General features: G+C 42.4%; 1 protein-coding gene and 2 long non-coding RNA genes across 6 annotated transcripts in view; 2 read left to right on the top strand and 1 right to left on the bottom strand.

Moving 5' to 3' along the window:
• Positions 1-27,683, top strand: part of LOC307220187 — a 130,675-nt gene that overhangs the window by 8,817 nt on the left and 94,175 nt on the right. The window lies entirely within an intron of this gene.
• The window catches only part of RAMP1 (receptor activity modifying protein 1), a 33,934-nt gene that overhangs the window by 5,045 nt on the left and 1,206 nt on the right, over positions 1-27,683 (bottom strand). The window contains exon 2 of the mRNA XM_079983571.1: positions 16,178-16,316. Within this exon, the coding sequence (XP_079839697.1) occupies positions 16,178-16,316 (139 nt within the window). The remainder of the gene's footprint in view (positions 1-16,177; positions 16,317-27,683) is intronic.
• Positions 13,221-24,341, top strand: LOC307220382. Of its 4 annotated transcripts, none has more exons than XR_013840860.1 (4): positions 13,221-13,409; positions 15,171-15,280; positions 20,940-21,575; positions 23,157-24,341. It is a non-coding gene; the product is annotated as an uncharacterized lncRNA (long non-coding RNA). The 4 variants fall into 4 exon arrangements; XR_013840861.1 differs by having other exon boundaries at positions 20,940-23,260; positions 23,878-24,341; XR_013840862.1 differs by having other exon boundaries at positions 20,940-24,341.

The following is a 27,683-nucleotide window of genomic DNA, read 5'->3' as shown; positions in this document are numbered from 1 at the left end:
TACGCTTCTTGTACAGAGTGGGGTGGCTCCTCACAAATAATATTTGTAATTTAAAATTATCTCTCTTTAGTTAACACTTTTAGTGTGGCTTTTGACTAAACAAGTATAACAATAAAATGGTAATTTTGTTCTTCCAGTTTATTGAGTAACGCAGAGTCGCTGCAGCATTTTGGGATAACTTTGTTTTATCCTTTGGCTCTTATGTTTCCAGAGGAAGTTACTGACAAGGCTGACAAAGTGGAGTTATAATAAATGGACTGTGAAAAGGCATGTTCTGAAGATAAATACTAAATGAAGAATTCATATTTATGTTGCTTTACTAATTTGTTACACTTCGGAACTGTATTTTACTGCACTTCTGACTCACTTCTAGAAAGAATAATCTTGAAATCACTCACCTGGCACTTTTGTTAACTATCCCTGAGGTATCACTCCAGAAGCAGGCAAAAAAATTGGTGCTGGATCTTATAATGGAAACAAGTGTCAACTGCTGTTGCTAAAAACCAAAGAGACAAAACATTCCAGTCTAAACTTTTAAAAATGGGTGTGGAACATCTGTGTATGAGTTCAACTAATAAATTAGTTTGGGTGAGGAGCAATTAAATAGACATTGCTGTGTATTTCTCCTGTAACAGTTGGCCCAGTTAGCACTGCCATCTAGACAGCTTTATCTCTTTGGAGGCGCCATGAAACCATTCTCTTTGCATTTGTTTATCACTCTTTCTTTTTTTCCTTATCTAGTAAAGTCTTTTATAATCAGTAGGTGCTCAAAATAGCATTATCTTCAGAGTACTTCCTATAAAAGAAGGATGAAGATCTTGGGTCTGCACCAAGGAAGCACTGCAGCCATTTGGCCTTCATTTGAGCCAGAGCTGCTTATCCTCAGAATCACTTCCTAAGAGTTTGGCTCTGCAAAGGAATTACATATCAATTGCCTACGCAACGAAAATAAGATACTAAGCTATAACCCAAACTACAAGGCTGTTTTTATTTTCCTCACCACTTAATGCAAGGACAGAGAGAGAGAGAGAAGACATGATCACTGGGGAAGGAAGGTGTTTTGAGGGTAGGTGCTTCACATATTTCAAAAAGTTGCTTCTCAGAAGCCATGTGGGTTCTGGCAGGATTATGTGGTGCCAAGGTATAAACAATGATTTCCAAAATGCTCTTTTTACCCAGAGTTGACCTTTTTCTGTTTGTCTCACTCATGATAGCAAAGAGCTCTTCACATTTGCTCTAACTGAGACATGATACTCTGTTGATAAGAAGATTTATGAGCAGGCACATTTCAGATTGAATGTCATTTTCTGCACGCGCACACACACCTGCTTTCACCCCAAATACCTTCAGAAATCACATGCACAAGCATTTTTTCTGTTTAAGGGAAAAAGACAGGCCCCTCCCTGTTGAATTACAGGCACTTGAGGACAGCAGGCACTGGATTCTTGGCAGAAAAAAATAGTTTGCAAGCCTTAATTAATTAAATTTCTCTACTACCCTTCATTCAAAGATCGGTTGGTTTACAATATAAACATACTAAAATACACACCACAGTAACAAATAAAAACAATAACTGACACACACACAATTTAAAAGGCCTGGGAGAAGAGGAATGGCCTAGTGTCTAAAGATATAATCAAGCAAGACTACTAATTTCAGGCTTTATATCAGACTGATTGAGGCATCACAGGTCTTTTAATATCAAAGTTAATATGGAAATGTGGCACAGGAATATAAATCCTGAGTATGTTGGCTCACATACTCCTCCTCCTCTACCTCCCGCCATGTGCCCCCTCCCCTCCCCTTTCCATGTTGGAAATAACCATAGTTTACCAAGACATCTGAATCAGAAAAACTGTAGCTTGCACTGGCCATAGTCTGCCCCTAAACCTGGAACTGAAATCACAATTTTAAGTGGGTTTCCTAATTTGGAAGCAGTTCAGCTGTAATCAATTTATCTGATTCAATTATTAAGAGAATACTAGGGTTATCTCACACCCAAAGAGGAAGAGGGTGCACAAGTCCAAGGCAGGAGGGAGGCAGAGTTTACAAACCCACAATGTTCAGCTCCATGACATCTGAACTGAGTCTTACCCAAACATGCCACCTTCCTCCTTCAGGAGATTAGAATGTCATCATCGCGGCTACATTTGGAATTCTGGCTTGATTTAAAATAAAAAAAATGGGTGGCTAATGGGCAGCTCTCCAGATGTCCTTGGACTGCAACTCCCATCATCTTTGACCATTGGGCTATTCTGGCTGGGAGTTATGGGAGTTGGAGTCCAACAACACCTGGCATGCTAAAGGTAAAGGTCAAGGGACCCCTGACCATTAGCTCCAGTCGTGGCTGACTCTGGGGTTACGGCGCTCATCTCGCTTTATTGGCCGAGGGAGCCAGCGTACAGCTTCCAGGTAATGTGGCTGTTAATGGAGAAATCCGAGGGCTCCCTTGGACAAAAAAACAAGGACACCAGCCAGGAATACCAGAGCAAAACAGCAGCCAGTAGGCTTGGTCTTTATTAAAGACTGTCGCGACATGACTCCCACCTGCCACCAGGTGAAACAAAATGGAAGCACAGAACAAAAGAAGACCCCAACTTTTATTAGTTACTAATCCCCCAAACTACACCCCTAGAATTACATCACGACTACATCATGACTACATCAATGACACATCACAAAAAGGAGGGGTTGAGGGAGGAGTTGTGGAGGTAACCTGAGTATCTTGTCACCTGCCTGGTTCCTCCTCTCCCCCTCCCCATGAGTCATTTCCAGAGGACAAAAGGGAGTTGGCAGTTTCCTGCCCCCAGAGGGAAGATCTGATCATTGTCCTTTGTTCCAGTCCGTGTTGAATCCACTCCCATATGCAAGTCCTTTGTGACCTTGATGGTCTTCTGTCTAGGACCATCAGGGTTGGCATAACAACTGGGCAGGGCTCCTGTGTATGTGCTGGTATGCTCAAGGAATTATGGCTGCCCTGTATCAAACCTTCCCCATTTTGTAGTCCTTCATGGAGTAAAATAAAAGTGGACCGGTGCAGATCCGATGTATGGTTGATTTTCTATGAATTTATAACAGAAGCGTAGCGTATGTCGTGTGTGAGTGTCGAGTTTGTACAAACTGAATGATTGGGGGGGGGGTCCTGAGATATGGCCAGCATGATTAAGCCGCTTCTGGTGAACCAGAGCAGCGCACGGAAGCGCCTTTTACCTTCCCGCCGGAGCGGTACCTATTTATCTACTTGCGCTTTGATGTGCTTTCGAACTGCTAGGTTGGCAGGAGCAGGGACCGAGAAACGGGAGCTCACCCTGTCACGGGGATTTGAACCACTGACCTTCTGATCAGCAAGTCCTCGGCTCTGTGGTTTAACCCGCAGCGCCACCCGCGTCCCACCTGGCATGCTACTCCTGCTTTAAAGTTGTTCTGTTTTTAAAGGTCGCACTATGGAACTGGGCTTTTAGGGTTTGTTTGTTTTTAATTTTTTTAAAACAACCCTTTCCCTTAAACGAGTGACAGCTGATTTCGGTTCCCATTAGATTATTAAATAGCAGCCCCAAGAAAAATTCCCTGAGTGCAATGACAGCCGAGTGATTTATATTAACATGGAGCTCCCTTTGCTTTACCAGTTTCACATGGAGCCGTCCCATACAGACACCTTAGATGGGCACATGAAAAACTTTTCCCACAGTATAAATTCTACTCTTTCCTCAAAAATGTTTTGGCTTTTTTGTTTCGTTTGTTATCATTCTTTTAACATAAGCCAATTCGGGGGGAAATAGTCCAAGCATTCTGATCAATTTACTTTTGGACAGACGTTACAAAACAACAGCACCAAGAAGAATCACATTTGGCATGTCCAAGAAAAGCACGTTTTGTTTGCCAGCTCTCAGACCAGCGAGTGAGGCTTTAATTCTAAACAGACTTATTAGGAAGGAAGTCCTCCACACGGTTAAGACTGCGCTGCCAGCCTAAACAGCTGACTGAGAGGCAACTCCAGGGACCTCAGTCAGACTTTCACACGTTCTGGTGTGAGCTTAAAGGGTTGCTTACTTTCATCCTTTCCCAAAGAGAAATTTCCCGTGATCCTATTTCTGTTCCCTCCTTTCTAGCTTCATCTTCCAGTGTGTCTCAATATATTCTTTCATCTTCCCCATAGAATTGCTAACTCTTGGTAAAACTCCTGAAATACTCTCAGCTTATCTTTCATCAAGTTGTGAATACTACCCATTTTATCTTTTATTAGGCTAATCTTTACTTTTTTGACTGTACAGCTTTGGCCAGCAATTTGGAATTTTTATTACTATGCTCAAAAAATTCTCTTTTCAAGAATATCAATTCTCTTTGCACTTTTTCCATATCTTTATTTTCTACATTTCCTGCTTAAAAAAGTTTATTTGCTTCATAATACTTGTACTTCAGAGTGAGAAATCCATCTTTTAAAGTATTTTCTCTGGGAGCTCTCAATTTCTGCTGCTGACTCTATGGCCAGCAGGGCCCACCCCACTGGCACCATTTTAACTAACAGTTTTTAACAGATCAATTGTTGCTGCTGCTGCTCTGGCAATTGTATCACTGAAGTCCCAAAGGGGAAAAAATGCATTTGTGCAAATACTTTGCAAGCAGCTTTTGGACTTTCAGAAAGGTCTGTGCCAAAAGTAAAATGTTATTAAGTTAAATTTCTATTTATAAACATAGCTAAGCGGTGATATTGCTTATTTTCCCTATGTATCCAACTCAGAAAAACAAATGTTTGGCAGTAACAAATCAAAATGTGGCTTTGCTTTAGAAACAGCAATGTGCTTTCCATATTTAGCATGATGGCATCGGCATAGAATGTGCTTAGCTTCTATATTGGGGGTGGGGAATAGCAATCTGCAGCAATAAGAACCTGTAGGAGGGACAATTCTGATAAGATGACAGTACTATTTGTGAGTGGTTCATCTGCCCAAGGAGGTGAGATTGACTCTAGATGGAGCTGCATTATCCCTAAACCTAAGCACCAGATTCTAGTAGGTAGCCGTGTTGGTCTGCTGTAGTCAAAATAAATTAAAACAATTCTTTAAAAAGACTTGATTCTTTTAAGGGAGTTTTTAGGTTTTTAAGAAGAGTCTTTTAAACTAGCTTTTTAAAGAATTGTTTTAACTTAAGCACCAGGTTCATGGTTTGAGAACACTCATACTTTGTCTCTGGAGACATTGAGGGGCAGTATTTCAATATGAGTAGGAAAATGAGAGTACCTTTAAACATTTATTTTTTTTATAGAAAAAAAGCACTGAGTAAAATACTTTTAGACCTTCTGGATCCTTGGACTGATTTACATCAATAAGAGAACCAATTTTTGATGTTGTGAAAGAGATGTGTTCATCACCAGTTACAATTTCAAATTCCTGCCAACCAACTCTGTCAGGAGGAGGTGATAATGCATCATCTTCTTTGTGTTTTCACTGTCCTCGATTATCCTCTAGCTCTTCCATCACACTTTTGTGTACGTAGGCTTCTTTTCTGATCATGACATTTTTATAATTGCTGTTGTTTGCATATCTCGGTTTCCCATCAGGGCGGAACTTGAACTTGAGAAACTCGTGGCCGAACTTGCCCTTCTGCCCAACATAACAACGCAAATAGAAATTGCTCACCATGGCCGCAGATGCTCACTGGCCTGACGGAAAACCAGCATGCCAGACTTTTCCTGAGTTGGGCAATAAGTGAGTAGAGGACACAATACAGAACTAGGACAGTGACTTTTACTATTTAAGTCAATAGATTAAAGTCAAGGCCACTGCAAGAAAGTGAACAGCTGCACAGAAACTTGTAGTGATCCTTCGTTGGAAGATCCAGTTTGACTAAATACTCAAGTGTAATACAAGCAACAAATGCATTAACAGCAGGAAATTATGACTCTATAGCACTGCTTCCGAGTCAAAAACTTGCCTTGGGCAGCAATTCTCTACTTGCTTATCTGGAAGGAAGTCTCATTGAACTCAATAGGATTTGCTTCAGGAGAAAGGGCAGCCTAATTGTCATCAGTGACCAAACCAGGCCTGCAGAGGGGGGGAACTTTCAGTAATGGAAGAGAATGGCTCACATCTCCATTGACGCAGCCACTTTCTACTAACTGCATCCATTTAAGTGCCAGATTTCTCAGCCTCCCCAGAACCACCACACTTACTCTTCCATACCAACCATATTGATCCATTTCAAGCCATCTAAACAGCTGTGCTATAATAACTACTCAGATAAGCTCCCTTTAGAAACAGCAGTCGGGCCACCACAACAACGAATAGCATAATGAATCAGCTCATTTAAAAGGCTTATGCTGCAAGTGAACATGTACATATGAAGAAGTACATTTGTAAATGCTGTCTCCCGAATAACCAAAAGCCCCCTTGGATTGCAAACTCAAGACAGTGAATAATTCAACATGGATTGTGCCAGGGCTTTTTTAAAAGAAAAATGGTGCTGGTACTATAATATAAAAATAATATTTTTTAATTTATACCCTGTCCATCTGGCTGGGTTGCCCCAGCCACTCTGGACTGCTTCCAACACATATAAAAACATAATAAAACATCAAACATTAATAGCAACAAGCTGATCCAATATAAAAAGTCAGAATAACTTTAAAATAAACAACTTATAACAAATAAAGCAATATTTAATGATTCATTACAATCTGACAGTAAACAGTAAAATTAAACATCAAATAATAATCAAACAGTTTACAGTTTACACGTATCAATTACAATAAAGAATTACTAATCTACAATCAATAAAAATAATAGCAAATCACAATGCATAAAATACCACAAAACACAAAACCATATAAAAGGATCAAACTGAGAAACAAGGACACACAAAGTATAAAATTATTTTTTCTCAAATATCCCTGAACTCCTCTCTTCCCAACGGCTTCTGCTGCTCTCAAAGTCATGGTCTGGGAAGCCTCCCAGGGCTGGAAGGTGGGAAAGCCATTGCCTGGTGACCAACAGAAAGTCCTTCTCCCCTCACAGTACTCACCATGAAGTGCCACACTTTTAACCTTTGAGGGGGAAAGGTGCTGGCACTGCAAACCCTTGAGTAGCCCCAGATTTGCAGGCGTGCAACCCCCCCCCTATGCTGCTCTACGGAGCATTTCCTGCAGCAGCATGGGGAGGGGTCTGTGTGGATCCCAGTTCCGCTACTGATTTGATTGATTGATTGATTGATTGATTGATTGACTGACTGACTGACTGACTGACTGACTGTGGAAATGGATAAAAGCCCCCCATCCAAGAAGAAGAAGAAGAAGAGGAGTTTGGATTTGATATCCCGCCTTTCACTCCCTTTAAGGAGTCTCAAAGCGGCTAACATTCTCCTTTCCCTTCCTCCCCCACAACAAACACTCTGTGAGGTGAGTGGGGCTGAGAGACTTCAGAGAAGTGTGACTGGCCCAAGGTCACCCAGCAGCTGCATGTGGAGGAGCGGAGACACGAACCCAGTTCCCCAGATTACTAGTCCACCGCTCTTAACCACTACACCACACTGGCTCCAAACAATGACTATCATCAGTGCAGGTAAGAAAATAATTTAATTCTAATTTTTATCATTTACAATACTGTTTTATTTATTTTGTAGTACAGTACATTTATTATTGCTTTTATTTTATGGATCAATGGTCTCATTAGATAGTAAAATTCATGTTGAATTGCTGTTTTAGGAGTTGTTTTTAAAAGTCTGGAATGGATTAATCCATTTTCCATTACTTTCTATGGGAAAGCGCGCCTTGGTTTAAGAACACTTTGGTTTAAGAACGGACTTCCGGAACGGATTAAGTTTGCAATCCGAGGTACCACTGTATATGTGAATTTAAATTGTAATTTGATATTGATAAAATGTGGTTTATATTGGATTTTAATAATTGGAAATTAATAAAAATATTTATAAAAAAATAAAGCTCCCCTGATCAGGTTTGCGAGACTCTTAGCAAACATATTTTTGCCACCCACTGTAAGCTGCAGCCCATCTCTTGCACACCTCCCTGACACCCTGTTTCCTCCACACCCTCCTGCCTCTGTCCCCCTCAGCGGGGAGTCACCTATCACCACCACTCATCTCTTCCTCCTCATTCTAAGCACTGTGCCTTCCAAAGCCAGCTTGGAGTGTTCGAAGGTCTGCAGCTGCCCTTCTTGACTCTTCCTCTCTCCTCTATTGGAGCTTATCTGGATTTTGCTGGGTTAGGTTACAGAGACAGAGGAACCTTTGGTTTCAGTACTTCCTGCTCCTTCCTCTCAGCTTGCCTTCTCCAGGCTGCAATTCCCTTTCTACAATATCCTTGGAAGGTAGAAAGTGGGTTGTCGGCATGCTCATCCTGAGATCTGAAGGGGTTGGGTCAATAATGGAAAAGGACTCCTGCAAGTCCAAGTCCTCCTGTCTCTGAGGGGTGGCAGGAATCATTCTGTGCTCTGCCGTACCTTTCACTGCCACCTTGGTGTTTTCTGAGGCCTGTAACTGCTCCTCTGGCCCAGAATCAGTGTCCGAGGTGAGAGCATGGAAGTGATTTTGCAGCTCCAAGGACACTGCATGGCTTGTGGCTGTCCTGTGCATCACATTCCTCCAGAGGTTAATGTTATGTACTGAAGTTCTCACCCTGGGCCAGCAGGGGGATACTGTAGATAGTTTTCACTCAGGTCCATGTCAGTTATTTTAGGCGGGAAACCCTGGGCTGTTGTTGCTACAATGTTGACAGCCGGCTGCCTATAAAAGCAGGCCGGCTGAGCCGTTTGCAGTCAGTTCTATTCCAGCTTACAAAATAAAGAGCTGCTTTGGAGAAATCGCTGTGTCGTCTGCTATGTCAACCCACAACTTAACAGTTAAGTCTCTTGCAATGGGCACCCCATCCGTCCTGCTGTTCAGTCACAATCAACTCAGCTCTGTCAAGAAACTCTGAACGTTGTCCTGTAGCTCAAAGTGTGACTAGACAGGTCTCAAGTTGCTGTACCTTCTCTTCCAGCAAGACATCCAACTGGCACTTGCTACAACTGTACTGTTGCATTTCCCCCAGCAGGAAGACAAATATACCACAGGTCACTGCAGTAGCTTCTTCACCCTCCATGTCTCTTGGTCCCATGCATACCATGAGACAGTACTCCCTAAACGCCCTTGCAAACACCCCTGTTTGCAAGGCCTCTTTGTGTGCTCTTGGTCAGGAGCTTCCAGAAGCTGCAATCAAGGGCTGGCATTGCTGGGCACCTGCCTGAGGCCCACACTCCCGAAGGGGGATCTAGGGCTGACTCCCGCAGCCCACTGGTCCTGCTCCATTAAGCTGTTGCTGCCTGTTCACTTGCCCCTCTGGGCATGCAGCAAAAAGGAGGAGATGGCACAACATGCTCCTGCTGCTTTTTGCTTTTCCTCTGGGTGGCTGTGAAGATTGTGCCCACGTGCAGCTGACCCAAAGGCTTTTTTCTGCCCAAGGCAAAGGACAAGATATTTATTGGTTATTTGGCTGAAAGATAATTCTTGCAGCCCGTAATACAAAATGGATATGGGATTATTGATCAGTACACTGGATATTTATGATATAAATCTTTCTTCAACATAAAGAAAATATCCAGTTTATTTTCTGGTTGCATCCTAATTACCATTTGCAAATACTTTGCAGCTGTTTCTTTGTCACTGCTGATCTTGCTGTTCCACAAACATACGGCATCTGCTTGAATCCATGAGAGAAAAAGTATGCTGGGTTCAAATAGGTGGAATCAGTCTCTTATTGTGGAATGAATGCTTAGAGGGCTTTCTTTCCCTTGGGGATGAGAATGTCTGATGTTTGGGGGAGGAGGAGGAGAACTGAAGGGACCAAGAAATGTTTGAAGCATCCTGGGTGTGGAGAGAGAAGCAAGAGTGTATTCAAAGGCCTTGAACCTCCTTAGGGATGTGCACTTCCACCTTAAGCGCCATAGTCATTTTGTGTTGCCATATCTCTCTGGAAGCCTCCTTGTTGCAGCTGCACAGTGGTACCTCGGTTTATGAACTAATCCATTCTGGAAGTCCGTTCTTAAACCGAGGCACGCTTTCCCTAATGAGGCCTCCCACCACCAGTGTCCTTCCACTGTTCGGATTCCGTTCTTAGACTGAGGTAAAGTTTGCAAACCAGGACACCACTTCTGGTTTTGTGGAGTTCGTAAACTGAATAGTTCGTAAACAGGGCTGTTTTTAAACCGAGGTACCTCTGTATCTGTATGAGAAAACAGGCTACACAAAAAACTTCTAAGGGGCAACTTAAAAAAAACAAAGTGAGGAGGGAAATGCAATAGAAACATTTCTCTTCTGCTAGTACTTTTGATTTTTCTGGATTTGGTGATCCTATCTGATACTGTGAGGCAGTTATTTTCTTTTTAACCAGATGTTGTTATTTTCAGCTGTAAGGGGAGAGTTCTCCACTTCATACATTTCCACCTTAAATATATGTTGTTCTTCATTGCTTGCACCGTGTGCCAGGCAAGATCTACTTGCTTTTCTGCCCATCAGTACTGAGAAGAAACAAACATCAACAAGAGCCTCTGCTTAATTACAATAATGAAAATATATGTGCTTATGCACCGTCCTCCTAGGCACACAGTGGATATTTTTACTCTTGCCCAACTGAAACAGCTGCACACCATGTTAGAGTAATGTGGGTTGAGAAGCATGATGCTGTCACCCAAGGCTATTCCAGCGCAGGCCACTTTGACCAATGCGCCACTCCATGTAATCTAGAATCCAATTAAAAGTAGCTCAATTGTCATCTGCTTCATATCTAAAGAGCGCGAGGCAGATTTCAGCTTCTCATGGAGAACGAAACCACAAAGGATTAGTCACAGTGGAAAAAGAAGGAAAATTGTCATCGAAAATGTATGAATGGTGCCTGTCATCTGCCAAAATTAGCACAATCCCATCAAAAATCAGCCTAAATATTTCCCTCTGGCAAAGGATGCTATCGCATAAACTTTTGTCTTGGTGCTCTATTTCCTGATCAGAGTAGCAATTTGAAAGAGCTACAGTTTTTGCATATTCACTGTTGGATCTGCAGTAAACCAGTTGTTACCCAAAGAGCTCAGAAGTGCATCTGTCACAAGAGACCAAAAATCAACAACGATTACTTTAGATTAAGGCAAGTCTTAGCTGTAGGCAAAGGATGGGAAACCTGTAGCTGGGCTACCTCTGTCCTGTTCCTTGACAAGTGCCACGTGGCTGGGGCTGATGGGAATTCAAGTCCAAAAACATTTTCCCACACCCTGCAACTGCATCTATTTATCGAAGCACCTATTTTCTCACTTTGCTTGCCAGCTGCCACTACGGAATTCACAGCTAAAACTGCAGAGTATCATCCCGTTCTTTATTTACAAAATAATTTCTTACAACATATTTTTAAAAAGGGGGCCAACAAGGCAGTTTACAGCAGCGAAACTTTAAAAATATAAAAGCTAAAAAACAATAAGCAGCAGTCAAAGCAAGTTTTAAAAAGTCCATATCCAGCAATATTAACATGCATTAAAAGCCTGGCTGATGAAATTTGTCATTGGCTGAAATCCAGTACCCTCTTATGTGAAAATAAGGCCCACTTCTGAGTTGGCATTTGTAGAAAGACTTTAAATAATTTGACGCAATGCATATATAAAACAGCCTATCTGACTGCATGTTGGATTGTCTCATTATTATAAAGCATACTAAACTGAGACCTGCATGGCACTGGGAAAACAGAGCTGCAGAACATGCTGCCTCCTCTGTACTTTTACGGCATGTGAATGTAAATTACTGCTGCTTATCACAAAGGGGCATCGCGGTGCTGGGAACCAGGATATGTGAATATCGACAGCTGCCTTGCGCTGACTCCCTTTACGCCATCGGGCTCTCCTGGTTATCGCCATGGCGATGCCAGAGGCGGAATCAGGGACTTAGGAGCTACTGAATCAGACGCTTCCCAGTGAGCTGCTTAGGAGAGCTGAAACAGATCTCGAACTCGTGGCATTGGCACCACGCCAGGGGGGGCACCTCCCATTACGCCACTTGAGGCGAAAGGGAAAGCGCTGTCTTGCCCGCTACCATGCTGCCCCCACCTCTGCCGGCATCACCTCTGGGCTGCCGCCGCCGCCGCTGGTGGAGAAGCTGTGCTGGCAGTGGTGCTGATTTATGGCAAGATGTCTCTGAAATCTCACGAGATCTCTCGCGCTCCATGAGCTTTCAGGAGATTTCAGGGAGATCCCACTGCTGCCGGGGCCAGTTCTCTGTTTGTGGTGGAGGCAGTGGCATGGGAGGGGCACCCCCGTGGCACAGTCTCTGGGCCTTTCACTGCCCAAGGCAGCTGCTTCACCCTGCTTCATGGCTGGGCAGCCTTGGCCAACGGTGTCCGCTTCCCATTTGGCTCCTTTTCACACATTGTGTATTTACTGCAGCAAACAGCCGTGTACCCAGAAAGCCATGCCAAGTTCTAAAGGAATGTTGATTACAGGGTGCGAAGGCAGCTGACTGCCAGCGTAGGTTGCCTGAAAGCAGGTGTAGGAATACCTGTCATTTCACTGTTCCTTGGCAGAATAGTCACATGGTGTTGGGTCTTTCATTATATCCATATTAATATGCACAGTGACTGTTTGCCAGGCACACTGATAATTGTCTAAAAAGAGCCAGAAATAACAGGTGTTGAATGTATTAATCTACACCTCCAAAAGATTTATCATTACTAAAGAGGACGCCCCACTTCATGAAAAAGTACAATCTGTGGCAGGCAGAGCTCAGCTTTAAATATTTTCCTCTGACTGGTATAAATGGGGTGCACTCTCTCTCTCAGCAAATTTTGTTGTAAGAAATCTAAGGGCTCTTCCAGACAACATTTTTTTTTTAATGTGCATTCAGGATTATTTGTGCTCATGATGGGACCAAGGTGGTTAGACTGTATACAACTCTGCCTTCAAAACTACTTGCACCTCCTGCACCAGTTTTGGGTTGGACATGCTGCTTCATTTCTGATTGGCGCGTGTCCCATAGCTTCCTGCTGAAACCACAGCCAAGAATGCAGGCCTGGGGCGGGCAGGGGGAGAGGCAGGCCATGGGTGTTGGCCGTACAATCAGGTCTGTGCCTGATGGCTGAGACAACCAATTTTCCTAGGGGGCTTCCCCCTCCCCATTGTGCACAACACAGCTTGGCACAGCTCGACCAATAAGTTGAAGGAGAAGAAAGAAAAACACACCAATCACATTGTCTCATAGGAAAAATTCTGCCCTGCCCTGAAAAGAAACACCCAGACCCAGGTGGAAATAATAACTGGAAAAGAAGAAGGCAGCAGCCACCCCTAGTCACTTGGGAAAAACCAAGGGCCAAGGAGAGACAGCTGGCTCTCTTGTAGTAACAGCGCCATCGCCACTCTAGGAAAAAGGGAGCTGTTGATGAGACTATGGAGGTGAGAGTGCCTGTCATTTGCTGCAGCATCTGACCATAGATTGTTTGCCTTTAGGTGGTTCTTTTTCCGTGTGCATTTGTTTGTTGTCATGTAAATCATATTTGAGGAAATAAGTCCAGGTCATTTTGTGTGGATCACTCATCCCCGAAAGGAGAGAGGGCAAGTGGAAAGAGGGCGATGGAGGAGATGAAAAACACTGAGCTTGGCTTTAGTATTCCTTGTTCACTTCTCTCCTTTTTCAAAACTGGGAGGCGCACAGTGGAAAGGGAAACAAAGGAGGAAGTCAGGAGTCCCCAGCTGTTTTCTTCATGACCTTGTGAATGAAAAGTGTAAACCCTTGAAGGTATAGTTGGTGGAGATGCAGCGTTGGGGAATCTGTGAAGCTGTCTTTGCTGGTTATTTGGAAAGCAAAGTCAGAATCAGCAAAGAAAAGAAAAGAAAAATCTTCTGAAACCCCCCAAGGCCTTTTCTGACTATCATTTTCTTTTCATCTTTCTGTATCTTTGCTACTAATTTAGGATTCCCTATGGCAGAGGTTTGTTGCTATAACCTGAAAGGAGCAATGGCAAGGAATCTTAAAAGGAAAAAATAAAGTGTATTATCAGGGGGGAGGTGCTTTTGTACGACATGAAACAATTAGAGCTCCTCGGTGCATTCAAGATTTGGACTTGCTGGTTGCCTACATTGGTAGGATAATTTCAAGCAAAGAGCAGAGAAGCAGTAACTGCAAAGAAGCAAGTTCTGTGCAATCCCCTCCTCACATAAAATACTCTGCCTGCCAGTCTTTCCTGAGTTTTATCCCCCTTTTTAGTAACAGATGCAGGGGGCAATCTTGCCTGGATACCAGAATTACTTTTGAACCTAGTTTAGTGTTTAGTTTAGTTTAGTTTAGTTTAGTTTAGTTTAGTTTAGATTAATTTGGGTGTGTAAAGACTGATGACCGGAGTGACTAAAAGAAAAGGATTGATTCTCACTGGGAAATTAACTGGGAGTGTAAATTAACAGAAGCGGAACTGATTTGGGTGAACTTAGTAGAATGCAAATGAACTAAATTATTTGTTTCAGGGCAAGCAGGTGAAAGGTAGTGTGTATCTTGTTTGGGGGTGATGCACAGAGTGGTTTGGCACACAGTTTTACCCTGTATCTTTTGGGGGCCAGGGCCAGCCCTCCCACAAGGCAGAATGAAGCAGCCCCCTTGCACAGGGGAATCCCCCAGCCCCTCCCCAGCTGCTGGGGTGGCACAGGGCAGGGGGCTTCTGGCAAGACCTTGCAGAGCTTGTGAGAGAGATCTTGCCAGAAGCCACTGCCACACACCTTTCCGGTGGTGAACCAGGATGGGCTGCCCCTGTTGGTGACTTTAGGCAACTGCCAACCTGGTGGGGGCTTGAAGCCAGAGCCAGTTTGTGAGGAGGAGCAGTTGCCGCCATGAATGAGGAAAGGCTGTTCTCAGGATCTGGCAGGGCTTGGCGATATCTCAAGGAAAGGCAGCATAGTGGCTCCTTTAAGTGGGCCTTCTCTTCCTCACCTCGCAGTGCTTCCTGCATCTGTCACCAGAGCCAGGGGATGTCAGTGATGAATTCTTGGCTTGTGAGGGTCAGTCTCAGGGCTCTTTAGAACCTCAGCCAGTAGGCAGGGTATAAATTCCTCTAAATAAAGAAATAAATTGCCTTGTGTGTTTGTTCTCACCACCTGGAATTCCAAAGTGGGGGCTTTTAGGTTGCAATCTCTCAGGTTTCTTTCTTTTTTACTGTTATTTTTCAGGACTCAGATGTGTCTTCCTGTCTTGTTCTAGCCAGTCACTGACGCGAAGAGCCCTCCATTGTTTGGAGCTGGCACCTTGGTGGCAACTTTCCCAGCCAGGACTGTATTAGGTGGGTCCTTTTGCCAATATGTCTCTCAGTTTCTGGTTTTACCTGTTGTTTCCATAATAACCTGGTCTGTGGATGATTAAGAAACCCTTCCTGTCAACCTGTCCTCATTAGCCCTCTCTTGTTCAAACTCCTAATCTTACAACATAACTATACTGGGAGGATATGTAATGGTTTGTATTGCATCCCATTTAGTTGGTTTTGGTCTTTTATTCCCTGCAAACGCATGCTGCCATTTTTATCTTTTTTCAATTTTCAGGGTTTTGGCTAAAGAGTTAAAGAGTTAAAATCCAAATATTTGTTTAAGTAAAATATTTCATTTCATTTCATGTTCAGCTCATGTAAGGATTTTCAATTTTTTGGCTTGCATCCACTAGATCAGATGAAATCATTGTGATAATATGTTCTAAAAATCAGTCTCCGTATTTTGCTCTGTCAAATGTTGGATGCTGTGCTAGATTATGAAGCAGAATGAGAAGAAAAACAGGGGCAGGGGATGTAGCAAATCATCATTTGCTATAAGGTTGCTCAAATTATCTGTCATTACCTTGAAAGTAGCCTAGTTGGTCAACTATGAAGATTGCATATGACCAGTTGGAACAAGGGTGGATGCACAGCCTTTCGTCTAGCAAGCAGAAAATGGTTCTTTACACCAGTGTTTCCCAACCTTGTGCCTCCAGCTGTTTTTGGACTACAATTCCCATCATCCCTTGCCACTAGTCTTGCTAGTCAGGGATGATGGGAGTTGTAGTTCAAAAACAGCTGGAGGCACAAGGTTGGGAAACACTGCTTTACACCAATGCAGGAGGCTATGAGATACACTCCAGAATCCTAGCATGCCATTTCTTAGATGTTTACATAGCTCTTTTCTTCCCACTGGACAAAACAATTTCAACTCACCCCAAAGTCATATCCCAGTCACACCACAGAGTCTTCCTGAGAGTTTCCATGTCAGATTGAAACTTGCTGAGACAATATTCCTGGATGTACTGCCCATAGGCGACTTCATGGCATGCCCTGACCACCATAAAGTGATGGGCTGAAATGGAAAGGCGGAAAGGGGAGGGAGGGAGAGACAAAAAGGGGGAAGAAAGGTAAAGGCCAGGACTGAGTTGATTGATTCATTCTAACACATTTCAAAGTTACCAGTGCAAGAGAGAGGCTAGAGTTCCTTCCCTCAGAAACATCTCCATGTGTCTCTCTTCACTCCTGGGATAAACAACCATTAGCAGGAAAAGAACACTAATGGGCAGTGATTCCTCTGCATCCCAATTTGAGGTAGATCTAATAAGTTGGACTAACTGTCAGTTGAATAAGCAATTGGATGGGATAATGGCCACCTTCCAGCTGATCCTCTGCTGAGGAGGTTTCTACCTCAGGAAGAAGGGGAAATTAATAAAAAACTACTATACTGCCCCCTCCCCCAATAAAAGGTATGTACTGTGGCCTGCTGGTTCATCCAAAGGAATGTCATTCAAAATTAGGAAGAAAAAACCCCTATAAGCTAGTGTTGTAAGATTCTGCTGACTCTTATTAAACTTTTGCTTAGGAAATATCTGTTGCAAAGGTGCCTACATATTTACAAATTTGTTTGTCCTGACCAAGCATTTCGATCACCTCCCATGACAATATGAGAATTCCCTGATAGAAAATCAATTGCCCCCAAACAGTCTCTGGGAACGCCCATACACCTTGAGAAGATGTAAAGAAGTCTCTGATGAGATTAGAGATGGGAAGGCCTGGAAAAAAACCCAGAGAAAAAACAAACCAGTCCCAACCCCCATTTCCCCCCAAAGCCATTTTTTCCCATTTGGAGAAAAAACAGGAAAAAACTGGGTTCCCCCCCCAATTTTTCCGTTTTTTTTCAGGCTTTCCCATCTCTAGATGGGATATAAACATTAATATAAATTAAAAAATGCCATTACTGAGATCAACCTGAAGTGTCAAGACACCATCGTGGGACTGTGCTTCCATAATTTTACAATCACCCTCCAATTCCATGGGAAGAAGAACTGTAGCAGCCAAAACCCTAAAACCATGGAGATGCAGGATAGAAACATCAATGTTTTTCCCAAAAAATATACTCTAGAAAACAGGTGTAAATAGTTGACAAACTATTTTATTGATTAGATAATAAATCAATAAATAAATTGATAAAAGATAAACCTCTGCTTGCATAGCCAGAGATATTCCATGACAGTATAATTCAGATTTAGAATTGTTTTTCCCTCTGTTTGGCTACTTTGTCAACAATTACAGGAATCAAATGGGAGCTAGAAAGCCTCTATCTGTTCTGTGTAGAACAGAAATTGCTTTACTAGACTCAGGATAATGATTGATGCCACTAAAGACAGCCCTTTCCTATTGTTCACTGCTTGCCTTAAAAAAAATAATCAGTTGTGCAAAGGCTAAAGACATGAATAACATCACATCTCATTTGGTCCACAGAAAGCAAAGAGACTCAATATAGTTCTTGGCTATCTTAATCATTTCCATTAGGGGATATGAGCCTGACATTCATGACAAAGTTCCGCATGTACAGACAATACTATTTGCTAGGCATTAACAGCCCAGAATGTTGGCAGCCCTCCGCTTCCTCCAGGGCCCTCCTGGATATAAAAAGAGCCTGTGAAGTCCATGAAGACACATGATAGTCCTTTGACCAAAATAGACCAACACTCTCTCTATGATGGTAAAATACACTAACTTACAGCTTTTACAAATGCAACCCACATATAATCCACTCCATCAAGTTCTTCAAATTTACAGCAATAGTACATATTTCTTTCCAAATCCAGTCCGAGTTCCCAAACTACTGTATTGATTATAACTAAGGTAAAGCAACAGAACTCGGGGCATCCAACAGTTTGAATTTGAATTTAAATATGCTTTGTTGTTGTTTAGTCATTTAATCATGTCCAACTCTTCGTGACCCCCTGGACCAGAGCAGGCCAGGCACTCCTGTCTTCCACTGCCTCCCACAGTTTGCTCAAACTCATGCTGGTAGCTTCGAGAACACTGTCCCACCATCTCGTTCTCTGTCGTCCCCTTCTCCTTGGGCCCTCCATCTTTCCCAACATCAGGGTCTTTTCCAGGGAGTCTTCTCTTCTCATGAGGTGGCCAAAGTATTGGAGCCTCAGCTTCAGGATCTGTCCTTCCAGGGCTGATTTCCTTAAGAATGGATAAATCCTGCTGAGGCCAGGCCCAGCTAATATTTTTCCCCAGGGATCAAAATAAGAGTGCTACACTCTTCATAAGACTAATTTTTTCAACAGCTCAGAGATTTTCCACTATCACGCTTAATGTTATTTACATGTCTGACACTTGAGTTCATTAAGAAATATTTTAAGCTGCTTATTAGTAGGGACACATGAGAAATTTGATCTTTGCCAGTTCTGATACACACTGAACTGATCTACACTAACTGGACTAATGTGTAGATCAAAATGAAGCTGTCCACCACTTATCCCGGCTTTTACATTTGTTTTAAAAATTATGTGCCTTATAAATGTTCATAAATACAGACATACTTACATACATACATAATGTGCTACAGTTATTGATTAAAAATGTACCAAAATGCATTCCTATTTTGAGAAATAATGTGCTCAGAAACATCAATTTAATGTGGATTTTTATAAAATATTGTCAAAATAAAGCAAACGTATGAGTAAACTAATCATTGTGGCATCCTGTTCCTCTTTAAAAAGGTAACACTACCCTTGACCATTAGGTCCAGTTGCGGACGACTGTGGGGTTGCGGCGCTCATCTCGCTTTACTGGCCGAGGGAGCCGGTGTACAGCTTCCGGGTCATGTGGCCAGCATGTCTAAGCTGCTTCTGGTGAACCAGAGCAGTGCACGGAAATGCTGTTTGCCCTCCTGCTGGAGTGGTACCTATTTATCTACTTGCACTTGACATGCTTTCGAACTGCTAGGTTGGCAGGAGCTGGGACAGAGCAACGGGAGCTCACCCAGTCGCAGGGATTCGAACCGCTGACCTTCTGATCGGCAAGCCCTAGGCTCTGTGGTTTAGACCATAGCACCACCTGCGTCCCTTTGCTCTGCTTTGGGCACTCCTAAAAAAGAAGCCAGCAGCTATTCTTCTAAGACTTCAACCTGATTAGTAGCAGTGGGTGGAAGGGTAGACCCATATGTATCACAGATCCATCCTTACTTCCCAGAATCATACAACTACAGAGTTGGTAAGGGACCCTGAGGGTCATCTAATCCAACTTCCTGCAAAGTAGACATCTCCACTAAACACTGCAGTACTACAGCCAGATTCTCAGAGAGTCACCATTGTCATTCTTGTGACAATGAACCTTGTGATGGGCACACCCCAAGTGCAGCTCAGGTGACAGAAATGATTGGATGGTGCTCTTCTGTCCACATAAGGAAGGCATCACTTCCTTCAAATTGCTCTCTCACCCTCAGCTCCAGGCACCCAGTTCCACACCATTCCCAAGAGTCTTCTAGTCACCAACGGCAGACTTTTTGTGGGGGGCGGGGAAGAAAGAAGAATGTGGGGCACTCCCATTCTGCGACTGTGAAGTCCATTTCATTCACACAAAAATCTTTGTTTTTAGAAACTGTAATAATAATAATAATAATAATAATAATAATAATAATAATAATAACAACCCGCCCATCTGGCTGGATTTCCCCAGCCACTCTGTATAAACATGGATCCAACACAGTAACAAACCAAGTCAGAATAACATATCATTTTATACACTTCAGCTCCTTATAACTTCCCAGCCTTGCCAACCTCTCCCCCTCCCCCAGTACAAAGGCAATGCATTCCCTGAATTAAAAGCATTCACAGCTTCAGGCTGATGACATATTAGCCCTCAGAGGCTTCTCCCTCAGCAGTCATAGGATTGCATGAAATGCTTGTGATGAAATCTAAAACCGAGAGCTGCTCCCCAGTTTTTCTACTTTATTGCGTGTCCTACAGGTGATTAATGATTCTCCAAAGCCTTGATGGAGTTTGACCAATCGTCTATCAATGTCAAGAGCTTCCCAGCTCTCTGCTGGGAGTGAGCCCAAAGCTAGCAGCTGGGCAGGTGGCTGGGGCTGCAGCTGCTGTCCATTTCTGTGGAGAGGCAGGCAATGACCCACTGATTAGCTTTTCTCCTTGGTCTTTTCTGACTACCAAAATGTAAAACATTTTGATCAAACTGTTCATCACCATCTCAAGTAGCATTCATAGAATCATAGAATCATAGAGTTGGAAGAGAACACAAGGGCCATCGAGTTCCATATGCTCCGGTGGATTTGCTTGGATTGCACTCATGGCTTTATGATATTAAAGAACTATGAAAATACTTTTTTAACCCTTTCCATTTTGAACTGGCTTGCATAAACATTCCAGTATTTGGAAGGGTATTGCATATGCCTGTGGGTATCAGAAGTGAATACCATGGGTCTCTATGTGGCCCACAGGACAGCATACAGGAATAAAAAACCTGTAAAACAAAAAAGACAACACAACCAAGTAATGTTTAGCTCTTCACCTGAAGGCATGGTCCCACAAAGTACATGCTTATTTCCGTGAAGGCAACTATAACATGCCTGCATTTTCCCCTACTGCACCCTCTGTACTTAAACACAAAACCTAAGCAGCTAAACCCTTTGCTGAACAACTTGTTTCCTTTGCAGAAGAGACACCCTGTTGCAGCAGAATGTTCAAAACATTCAATTGCAGCATGACTCCCTCCTCCTGCAGTGCGCACATTTCCCATGGTGAGCTGTAGTTTTCCTTTGTTCTGGGACTGAGCAGAATTCCATGTCTGTAGGGATTCTGGTTTCTTGGCAAGGAATCTCAAGGCCCATTTCCATGGAGATGAAAGAAAAGTGTCGGAAGAAAGTCTATCAGTGACAAATGGTGAAGTAGAGGAGGAGGAGTCTCCCTCTTTCTCTGTCTTGCTAGTTTCTTCCTCAACTGGTTCCCTGGCCAACTGACTCATGCCTTAGTCCAAGCTGTGGTTCTAAGGTCCGCTTGCTAGCCTTTAGCTAGATCAGCTTCGCTCAAGCCAGTGTCCTGAATGTCCATTTTCTGTCCATGATCCCAGGCTCTTCTACATGGCAGGTAGGTCCCACTCACAGACATTTGGAATTCTCCCATTTTTTGGCCTGTTTCTAGGGTACGCCAGTTGTTGGGTCCTGAGAATGAGTATGCAAAGGGCACAGAAATCTACTGCTTCTCTGCCTCCACCTGCAGGAAGGGTGAGACAGCACTGGATGGCCAGCAGCCGTGCAACAACACATTGGATCCATCAATCTTTACCTGTGGAGGTTGGTGCCAGCCATACCCAGCCCTCCACAGTTGCCTTAAAGCCCCGCCCTTGAGCTTTTTGAAGACATCTGGTTAGCAACTATGGGAAATTGGATGCTTGATCAGACAGTAATCCAAGATGGGCTTTTCTTACATTCTCAGCTATCTGCTGCTCATCTACCTCATGGGCCTCTTCAGCTACCCCTGAACATGGGCTTCTGGGTCAGCTTTGACTTTGTATAGCTTGTATAGTAATTGTGCTGGTGGTTTTGCAGCAAATAGTTTGATATCAGCTGGAATTTTATCTACTACTTCTGCCCCTTGGTGCTGATGTAGTTATGCATGTTATCATTATTATTTCTGTTGTCTGGTCTGTCTTTGACCATAAGAAAGACAGACTGACTTTTTCTAATCACTGAGGAAGCAAAGGCCTCATCTCCTCACAAAGCCTCCAAATTTATTCACAGCTGCTCTAAGTTTCTCTGAAATCCCCATTACAACTTCTCTGGCTATGCACACCTCATATCTTTAAAGCACCTTCTTGCCTTCAGAGTATTCTGAACACTGAGCTTTACACAACACCGAGTTACAATTCTTAGCAACCTTTAACAAACTGAATTCTTTGAGGTGGGGGTGTGTGCTCTGGATGTGCTTTACAGGGGCAGTGTGTACACAGTCTCCTGGAAGACTGCTCTAATTTACTTCAGAACTACTTTTATTTGCTCTACCTTGGCTCTGTGACACCAAGAAACACCTTCCGCTCCTGATAACAGAGGGCAAAGTTCTCTATGGAGTGTATTAAAAATCCTTAATTATTATTATTGTTTGTTTGTTTCCTGCCACTAAGAATTGGGGAAATTGAAAGTGAAGTACAATGGTACCTTGGTTATCAAACTTAACCCGTTCCGGAAGTCCGTCTGACTCCCGGAACTGTTTGAAAACCAAGGTGCGGCTTCCGATTAGCTGCAGGAAACTCCTGGAGCCAAAAAGTACAAGTACCAAGGCGCTCAAGAACCAAGGTACGACTGTAACTATAATTAGCTGTCAGAATGGAATCTACTTGGAGATAATACAGTCACAGCTGTGGAAGTCCAAGACTGATTTAAGGGGAAAACATTAAGGTGGACTGAATGGCTAATAGTATCTAGGACATTAAAAGCCTCCAGTAGGACAAAGGTACTTTTGGATTAATCAATGACCGTGGTATTGTTAAACAGTTGATGGCTGAACAATTAAAAATGATTGATCGATGTTTGATGATGAACAAGAAAATCAGTCAAAAGATAAGGAAAAATAAGCCAGAGGAATATGAGATGGAAAATGGAAATGGGTATATGCAGAGGCTTCAGTGTGGTCTAGTGGTTAACAGCGGTGGACTCGTAATCTGATGAACCGGGTTCGCATCCCCCCTCCTCCACCAGCAGCTGCTGGGTGACCTTGGGCCAGTCACACTTCTCTGAAGTCTCTCAGCCCCACTCACCTCACAGAGTGTTTGTTGTGGGGGAGGAAGGGAAAAGGAGATTGTTAGCCACTTTGAGACTCCTTAAAGGGAGTGAAAAGCGGGATATCAAATCCAAACTCTTCTTCTTCTTCTTCTTCAGATGAAATTGAGGGAAAGCTGGCAGGACTGGATCAAGAAATAACTAAATTGAAAGACGCAGGTGGTCATGTAGAAATGGAATGACTTCCATACAAGGATTTGGAGGTAAAGTAGAAGATAAAATAAAAAATGCTGATTTGGAGAATTATCTGGATATAGCACTGATGGAGTGGAGAGGGGGGAAAGCTTTGAGACTTCAGTCCTGGTATTCCTATAGTTCTAGCAGAGAGGGAGTACTCTGCCTACAACCTGGATCAAATTCAGAGAATCGTGCTATTAAAGTTATGGTATGAAAATGGAATGTGCTAGAGGAGGAGATTGGGATGCTATCGTAAACACAACAGGAAATGGAACTAAACATATGGAACTGGATATGAACTAGCTATAATGAGAAACAAAACTGGAATATTGACCCAATGTTTGTGTGTGCAGACTTTAATACGGACATGGATGAAAGAATTTATCATTATTCAATATAGAGTAATGGTGGTGGGAATCAATTTTATTCTGTGAACTGCGCTGAGACCCCCAGGTATAGGGCTGTATATAAATTCAATAACTAATAACAATAACAACAATAATAATAGAGGTAAAATTAAAATAAAGAGTATGGTTAACATTATTAATAATAATAACAATTAGGGAACCTATTTTGAACTTTTTGTAGGAAAAAAATGAATGATTCTGAGACACCTTGACTTACACAAAATATTGTTTTACAGAAAGTGGAGAAGATGGATGTTCACATGGACTGAAGGTTTTAAATAATCAAATTTTCTTTCTTCCTATTTTTCCTTTATTTCTATTGTCCCTTTCTTTCAATTCTCTGTTTCTTTTTTATTTTTTTGTAGTTGTAATTTTACTGTATTATGATAAAATTGTAATAAAAAATCTTATACAAAAGAAACATTTTCCCCAAACCATAATATGATCAATTTGCTATTTCTTAGACAATAAAAATAACTTTAAAACCAAAGAGGGTCTGAGTTGTACAGTCTTCTGTTTCCTAGTGAAGAGTTAAAAGCTAAACAGTAGTAAATAGTTAATTATGTTGTACAGATAAGTCCATTATATATAGCACAGCCCAATGTATTATTCACTAGTCTTTCCGCAAAGGTAAGTGCTCAGAAAGAAGCAAGAAGCAAAAGCAATGGACCTGACCTCAAAAATAATCCCACAATCTGTATGACAATTTCATTTTTCAGCATTGTAACTCAAGCATTGCCTCAAGAAGTCTGCAAGTGTACAAAAATATTTGATATTGTTTTCAATACTTGCCTCAAATTTTAAAGGGAAAAGGAATGGGCTGACAGGGAATCCCCTGGAGTAACAAGAGCCTTGGAAGTTTGTAATGTAATAAACAAACCAAATTGGAACCAATGTCTTTTTAAAAACAACAACACATATTGATGATTTTCATTGTTAGTTTTCCACATTCACCAAAAACATCAACCTCCCTCCGCCCCTCCACACTTCCATGGCACTTTCTATCCATTTCTGCTGCATAATTTAAGCACTCCATAACCTCTCTTTCTCATTTTATCTCAACATAATTTATACTGCTGATTTTACTCTAATTCTGCTAATGTTTTAATTTGTTTACAATGATTCTTCACATACCATATTAACTTGAATGTAAATGCACCATCAATCTAATGCACACCCTAATGTTTGGTATTCTACAAACATTTTCCAGTCTTCTTGATCTCTTATTCTGATGGTTAGGCTTGCTAGCTCTGCATATGGTAAAACATACCTTCTGTTTCTTGACATTAACAGCAGTTACCTGATTCTGATTTGTACATCTTTGCTAGCTTACTTGGTGTCAGGTACCACCTATATATCATTTTCATAATTCTCTTTCAGCACACAACAAGCTGTAAAATTTAAATCAGTTTTCCACAGTTTCTCCCACAAACAGAATTCAGTATTATTTCCTGCTTGGAACCAGCGTAAAGCAACTGAATAAAAGCATAAAAGCAACATAAAGCATCTTAGCTTAACCAAAGAGAATCACGTGAAGATGTGCTTCTAAAGTGACACCTGCCAGCCATCTAAAGACGTCTTCCCCTAAAGTGGTCCTCAGTGGTAAGACCACTCACCCAAAAGGCTGCAATTCATGCAGTTGTCCCACTGCCTGGTAGATCAAGCCTGAGAATCTGTGTGCTCTAGATCTGCTCTGAAACAGTGAATTTACTTTTTAATATGTGTCAGTGTCAGATGGTTCTACAGTCAAAATGTGATGGGGAAATGAGTGTTGTTTATTTATAACAAGCTCCTTGGTCATTTGTTGTTATCGTTCAATTCACATTGCATCTTGTTATTATGTTTAGAAGCCATTTTATTTTCTGAAATGTCTATTTTAAGGAGGCTGTCACAATATGCCCATGCAGTGATCTTCACTCTATGATTCGATGAGTCTCTCCTGCATTCCAGGGGACTAGATGAGCCCAACTCTGCAGTTCTATAGGTTTAAGTGCCCCGGCCCAAGACCCACCTCTGACCTCCACACTAGCCGCTTTCACAGATTCACATTTGATTTATACTTCATAGCACTAATAAGACACTTCACTTCTATTGAAATGGTAATTCACAAAGCAACATACATAGTGCTACTTCAGCATTAGTATGAAATGAAAACCAGTGATTTTCACCATTTCAACGAGACATCTGAGCAAATGTTATTTCAGATTTAATTCCGGGGGGGGGGGGGGGGGATACATGAAAAGCTACCTCACAGCTCACCTTGTACAACCAAATTGGGGTTTTGTTTTTGTTTTGAGGATCACCATTGTTGAGAAGCCTGCTCACAAAGACAGGTGCTACCAAATGGCAACAGGTGAATGTTTGCTTCACTTGCCAATTCTAAGTACACTTCACTAACTGATATCCAAAACTTTGGTAATATTAGTTGCTGAAATTGCACTTTTAAGGTTGTGCCACCACAGAAATCAAGGATTCTTTTCAGCAACTCCTTGTCTCAATTCCTGGCGGCTCTGTGTCCACAGTGGATGCTTGTCTTCACTAGATACCCTCCCACAAATTTGTTTTTTAGCTTGTGTTCTGGTGAGCTGCAAGGGAAGAATGTTGTGCTGAGTTCTAAGTGGTGGGCTAGATTTTAGCGTGTGGAGGAGGGAATTATTGCTGCTTCTCCTCCGAAGAACAGAAGACCGTTCCTCCTTCTACCCACTACAAAGCATATGTCTGCATTATAGTCCCAGCATACTTCCAGTTGTAGAAGAAGTCTAGAAAGCCAGAGAAACAGACCAGAAAGTGAACAGAGCATCCTTACTCCATAGAGAGCTATAGGAAGGTGGGGCATACGGTTGGCCAAAAAAGTCTTTCTCACTGAAAAATACTGAAAATTGCCTTTCTCCTGCCTCTCTGCAGCCAGCATTCATGGAAATTGTTGAAATGAGTGTCTCATCAAAACAATGTGTTCTAGCCCAGACACTGCATTTTGTGATCCTTTGGTCTGGTCAACCTTAGCTAGAGTCCAGCAGAGCAGCAACAGCTTTGCTACAACCCACCTGAGATGGCCTTGCTTGCTATCCATTTGTGGGTTTTGACCCACAGGCTGAAGACCTGTGCATGACTACAGTGATCCAGCTGTTTTACTTTGCTTCCTTTCCAATCCAAGGAAAGAGTTTCAACTTCATATTCACCAAACATAATTTGCATTACTGTCACCAATAAGGCAACACATAAACTTATAGCGCTGCAAGGGAGCAGAAAGGTCACTTACTTTTACCCTCCACTGCAAGGCAGGGTCATCTATTCCACTGGTATAACATTATTGCAATAGCAAATTGTGATACCAAAGGTGACCACGCTTGAGTGCAGTGCCACAGGCAACAGGCAAACACAGTGGTGCAAATCCTTGCCTCACAGCATAGCCTTCTCAGGACACCTGAGCAATACACTGAAGATAACCTGTGCAGTAAACATGCTCAGTGACATTGTGGGACAAAGCAAACACAAAGCAAGCCATGAGCATGTAAGAAGATGGCTATTAAGCTACTAGCCCCACTAGGCAACACCCACCTTCCTTTTCTGTACATCCCTTATAATTTAAGTGGCCATTTCTGTTAAGACCTTTGCTTGTTTTTGATACAATTTGTCATGGCTAAATATTTGTCCATTTTAAGCAACTCCCTGGAAAACTGACAACTTGAGCAGTGACACATCTGCACAAAGTTTAAGCTGAGGAATAAAAATGTACAGGAGAAATTATATGATGTCATTTTGATGTCAGGTGATTGACAGGTGGGCACACAGGGTGAGGGGAGATAAGGATCTAGCTGCCAGCCAGATGCAGATCCCCCACCCCAGACTAACGATGCATGTAAACATACTAGCAATGTTTCTGAATGCTTAGCTTCTTGAAAGCACAAGGCACCTTCCCGTCACTGTTGATTTCTATATGCTGCAAGAGAGGATTTGTAATACAATCAAATCCCGGAAAGGAAAAAGATGGACATAAAACAGCAACAAAGGTCTGCAGGCAAATGGTTTGAGCAGAGGAAGA

The sequence above is a fragment of the Podarcis cretensis genome (genome assembly GCF_951804945.1).
Source record: "Podarcis cretensis genome assembly, chromosome: 1".
NCBI classification, from domain to species: domain Eukaryota; kingdom Metazoa; phylum Chordata; class Lepidosauria; order Squamata; family Lacertidae; genus Podarcis; species Podarcis cretensis.
Note: the sequence above shows the minus strand (reverse complement) of the source record. Positions and strands in the feature narration are given on the sequence as shown.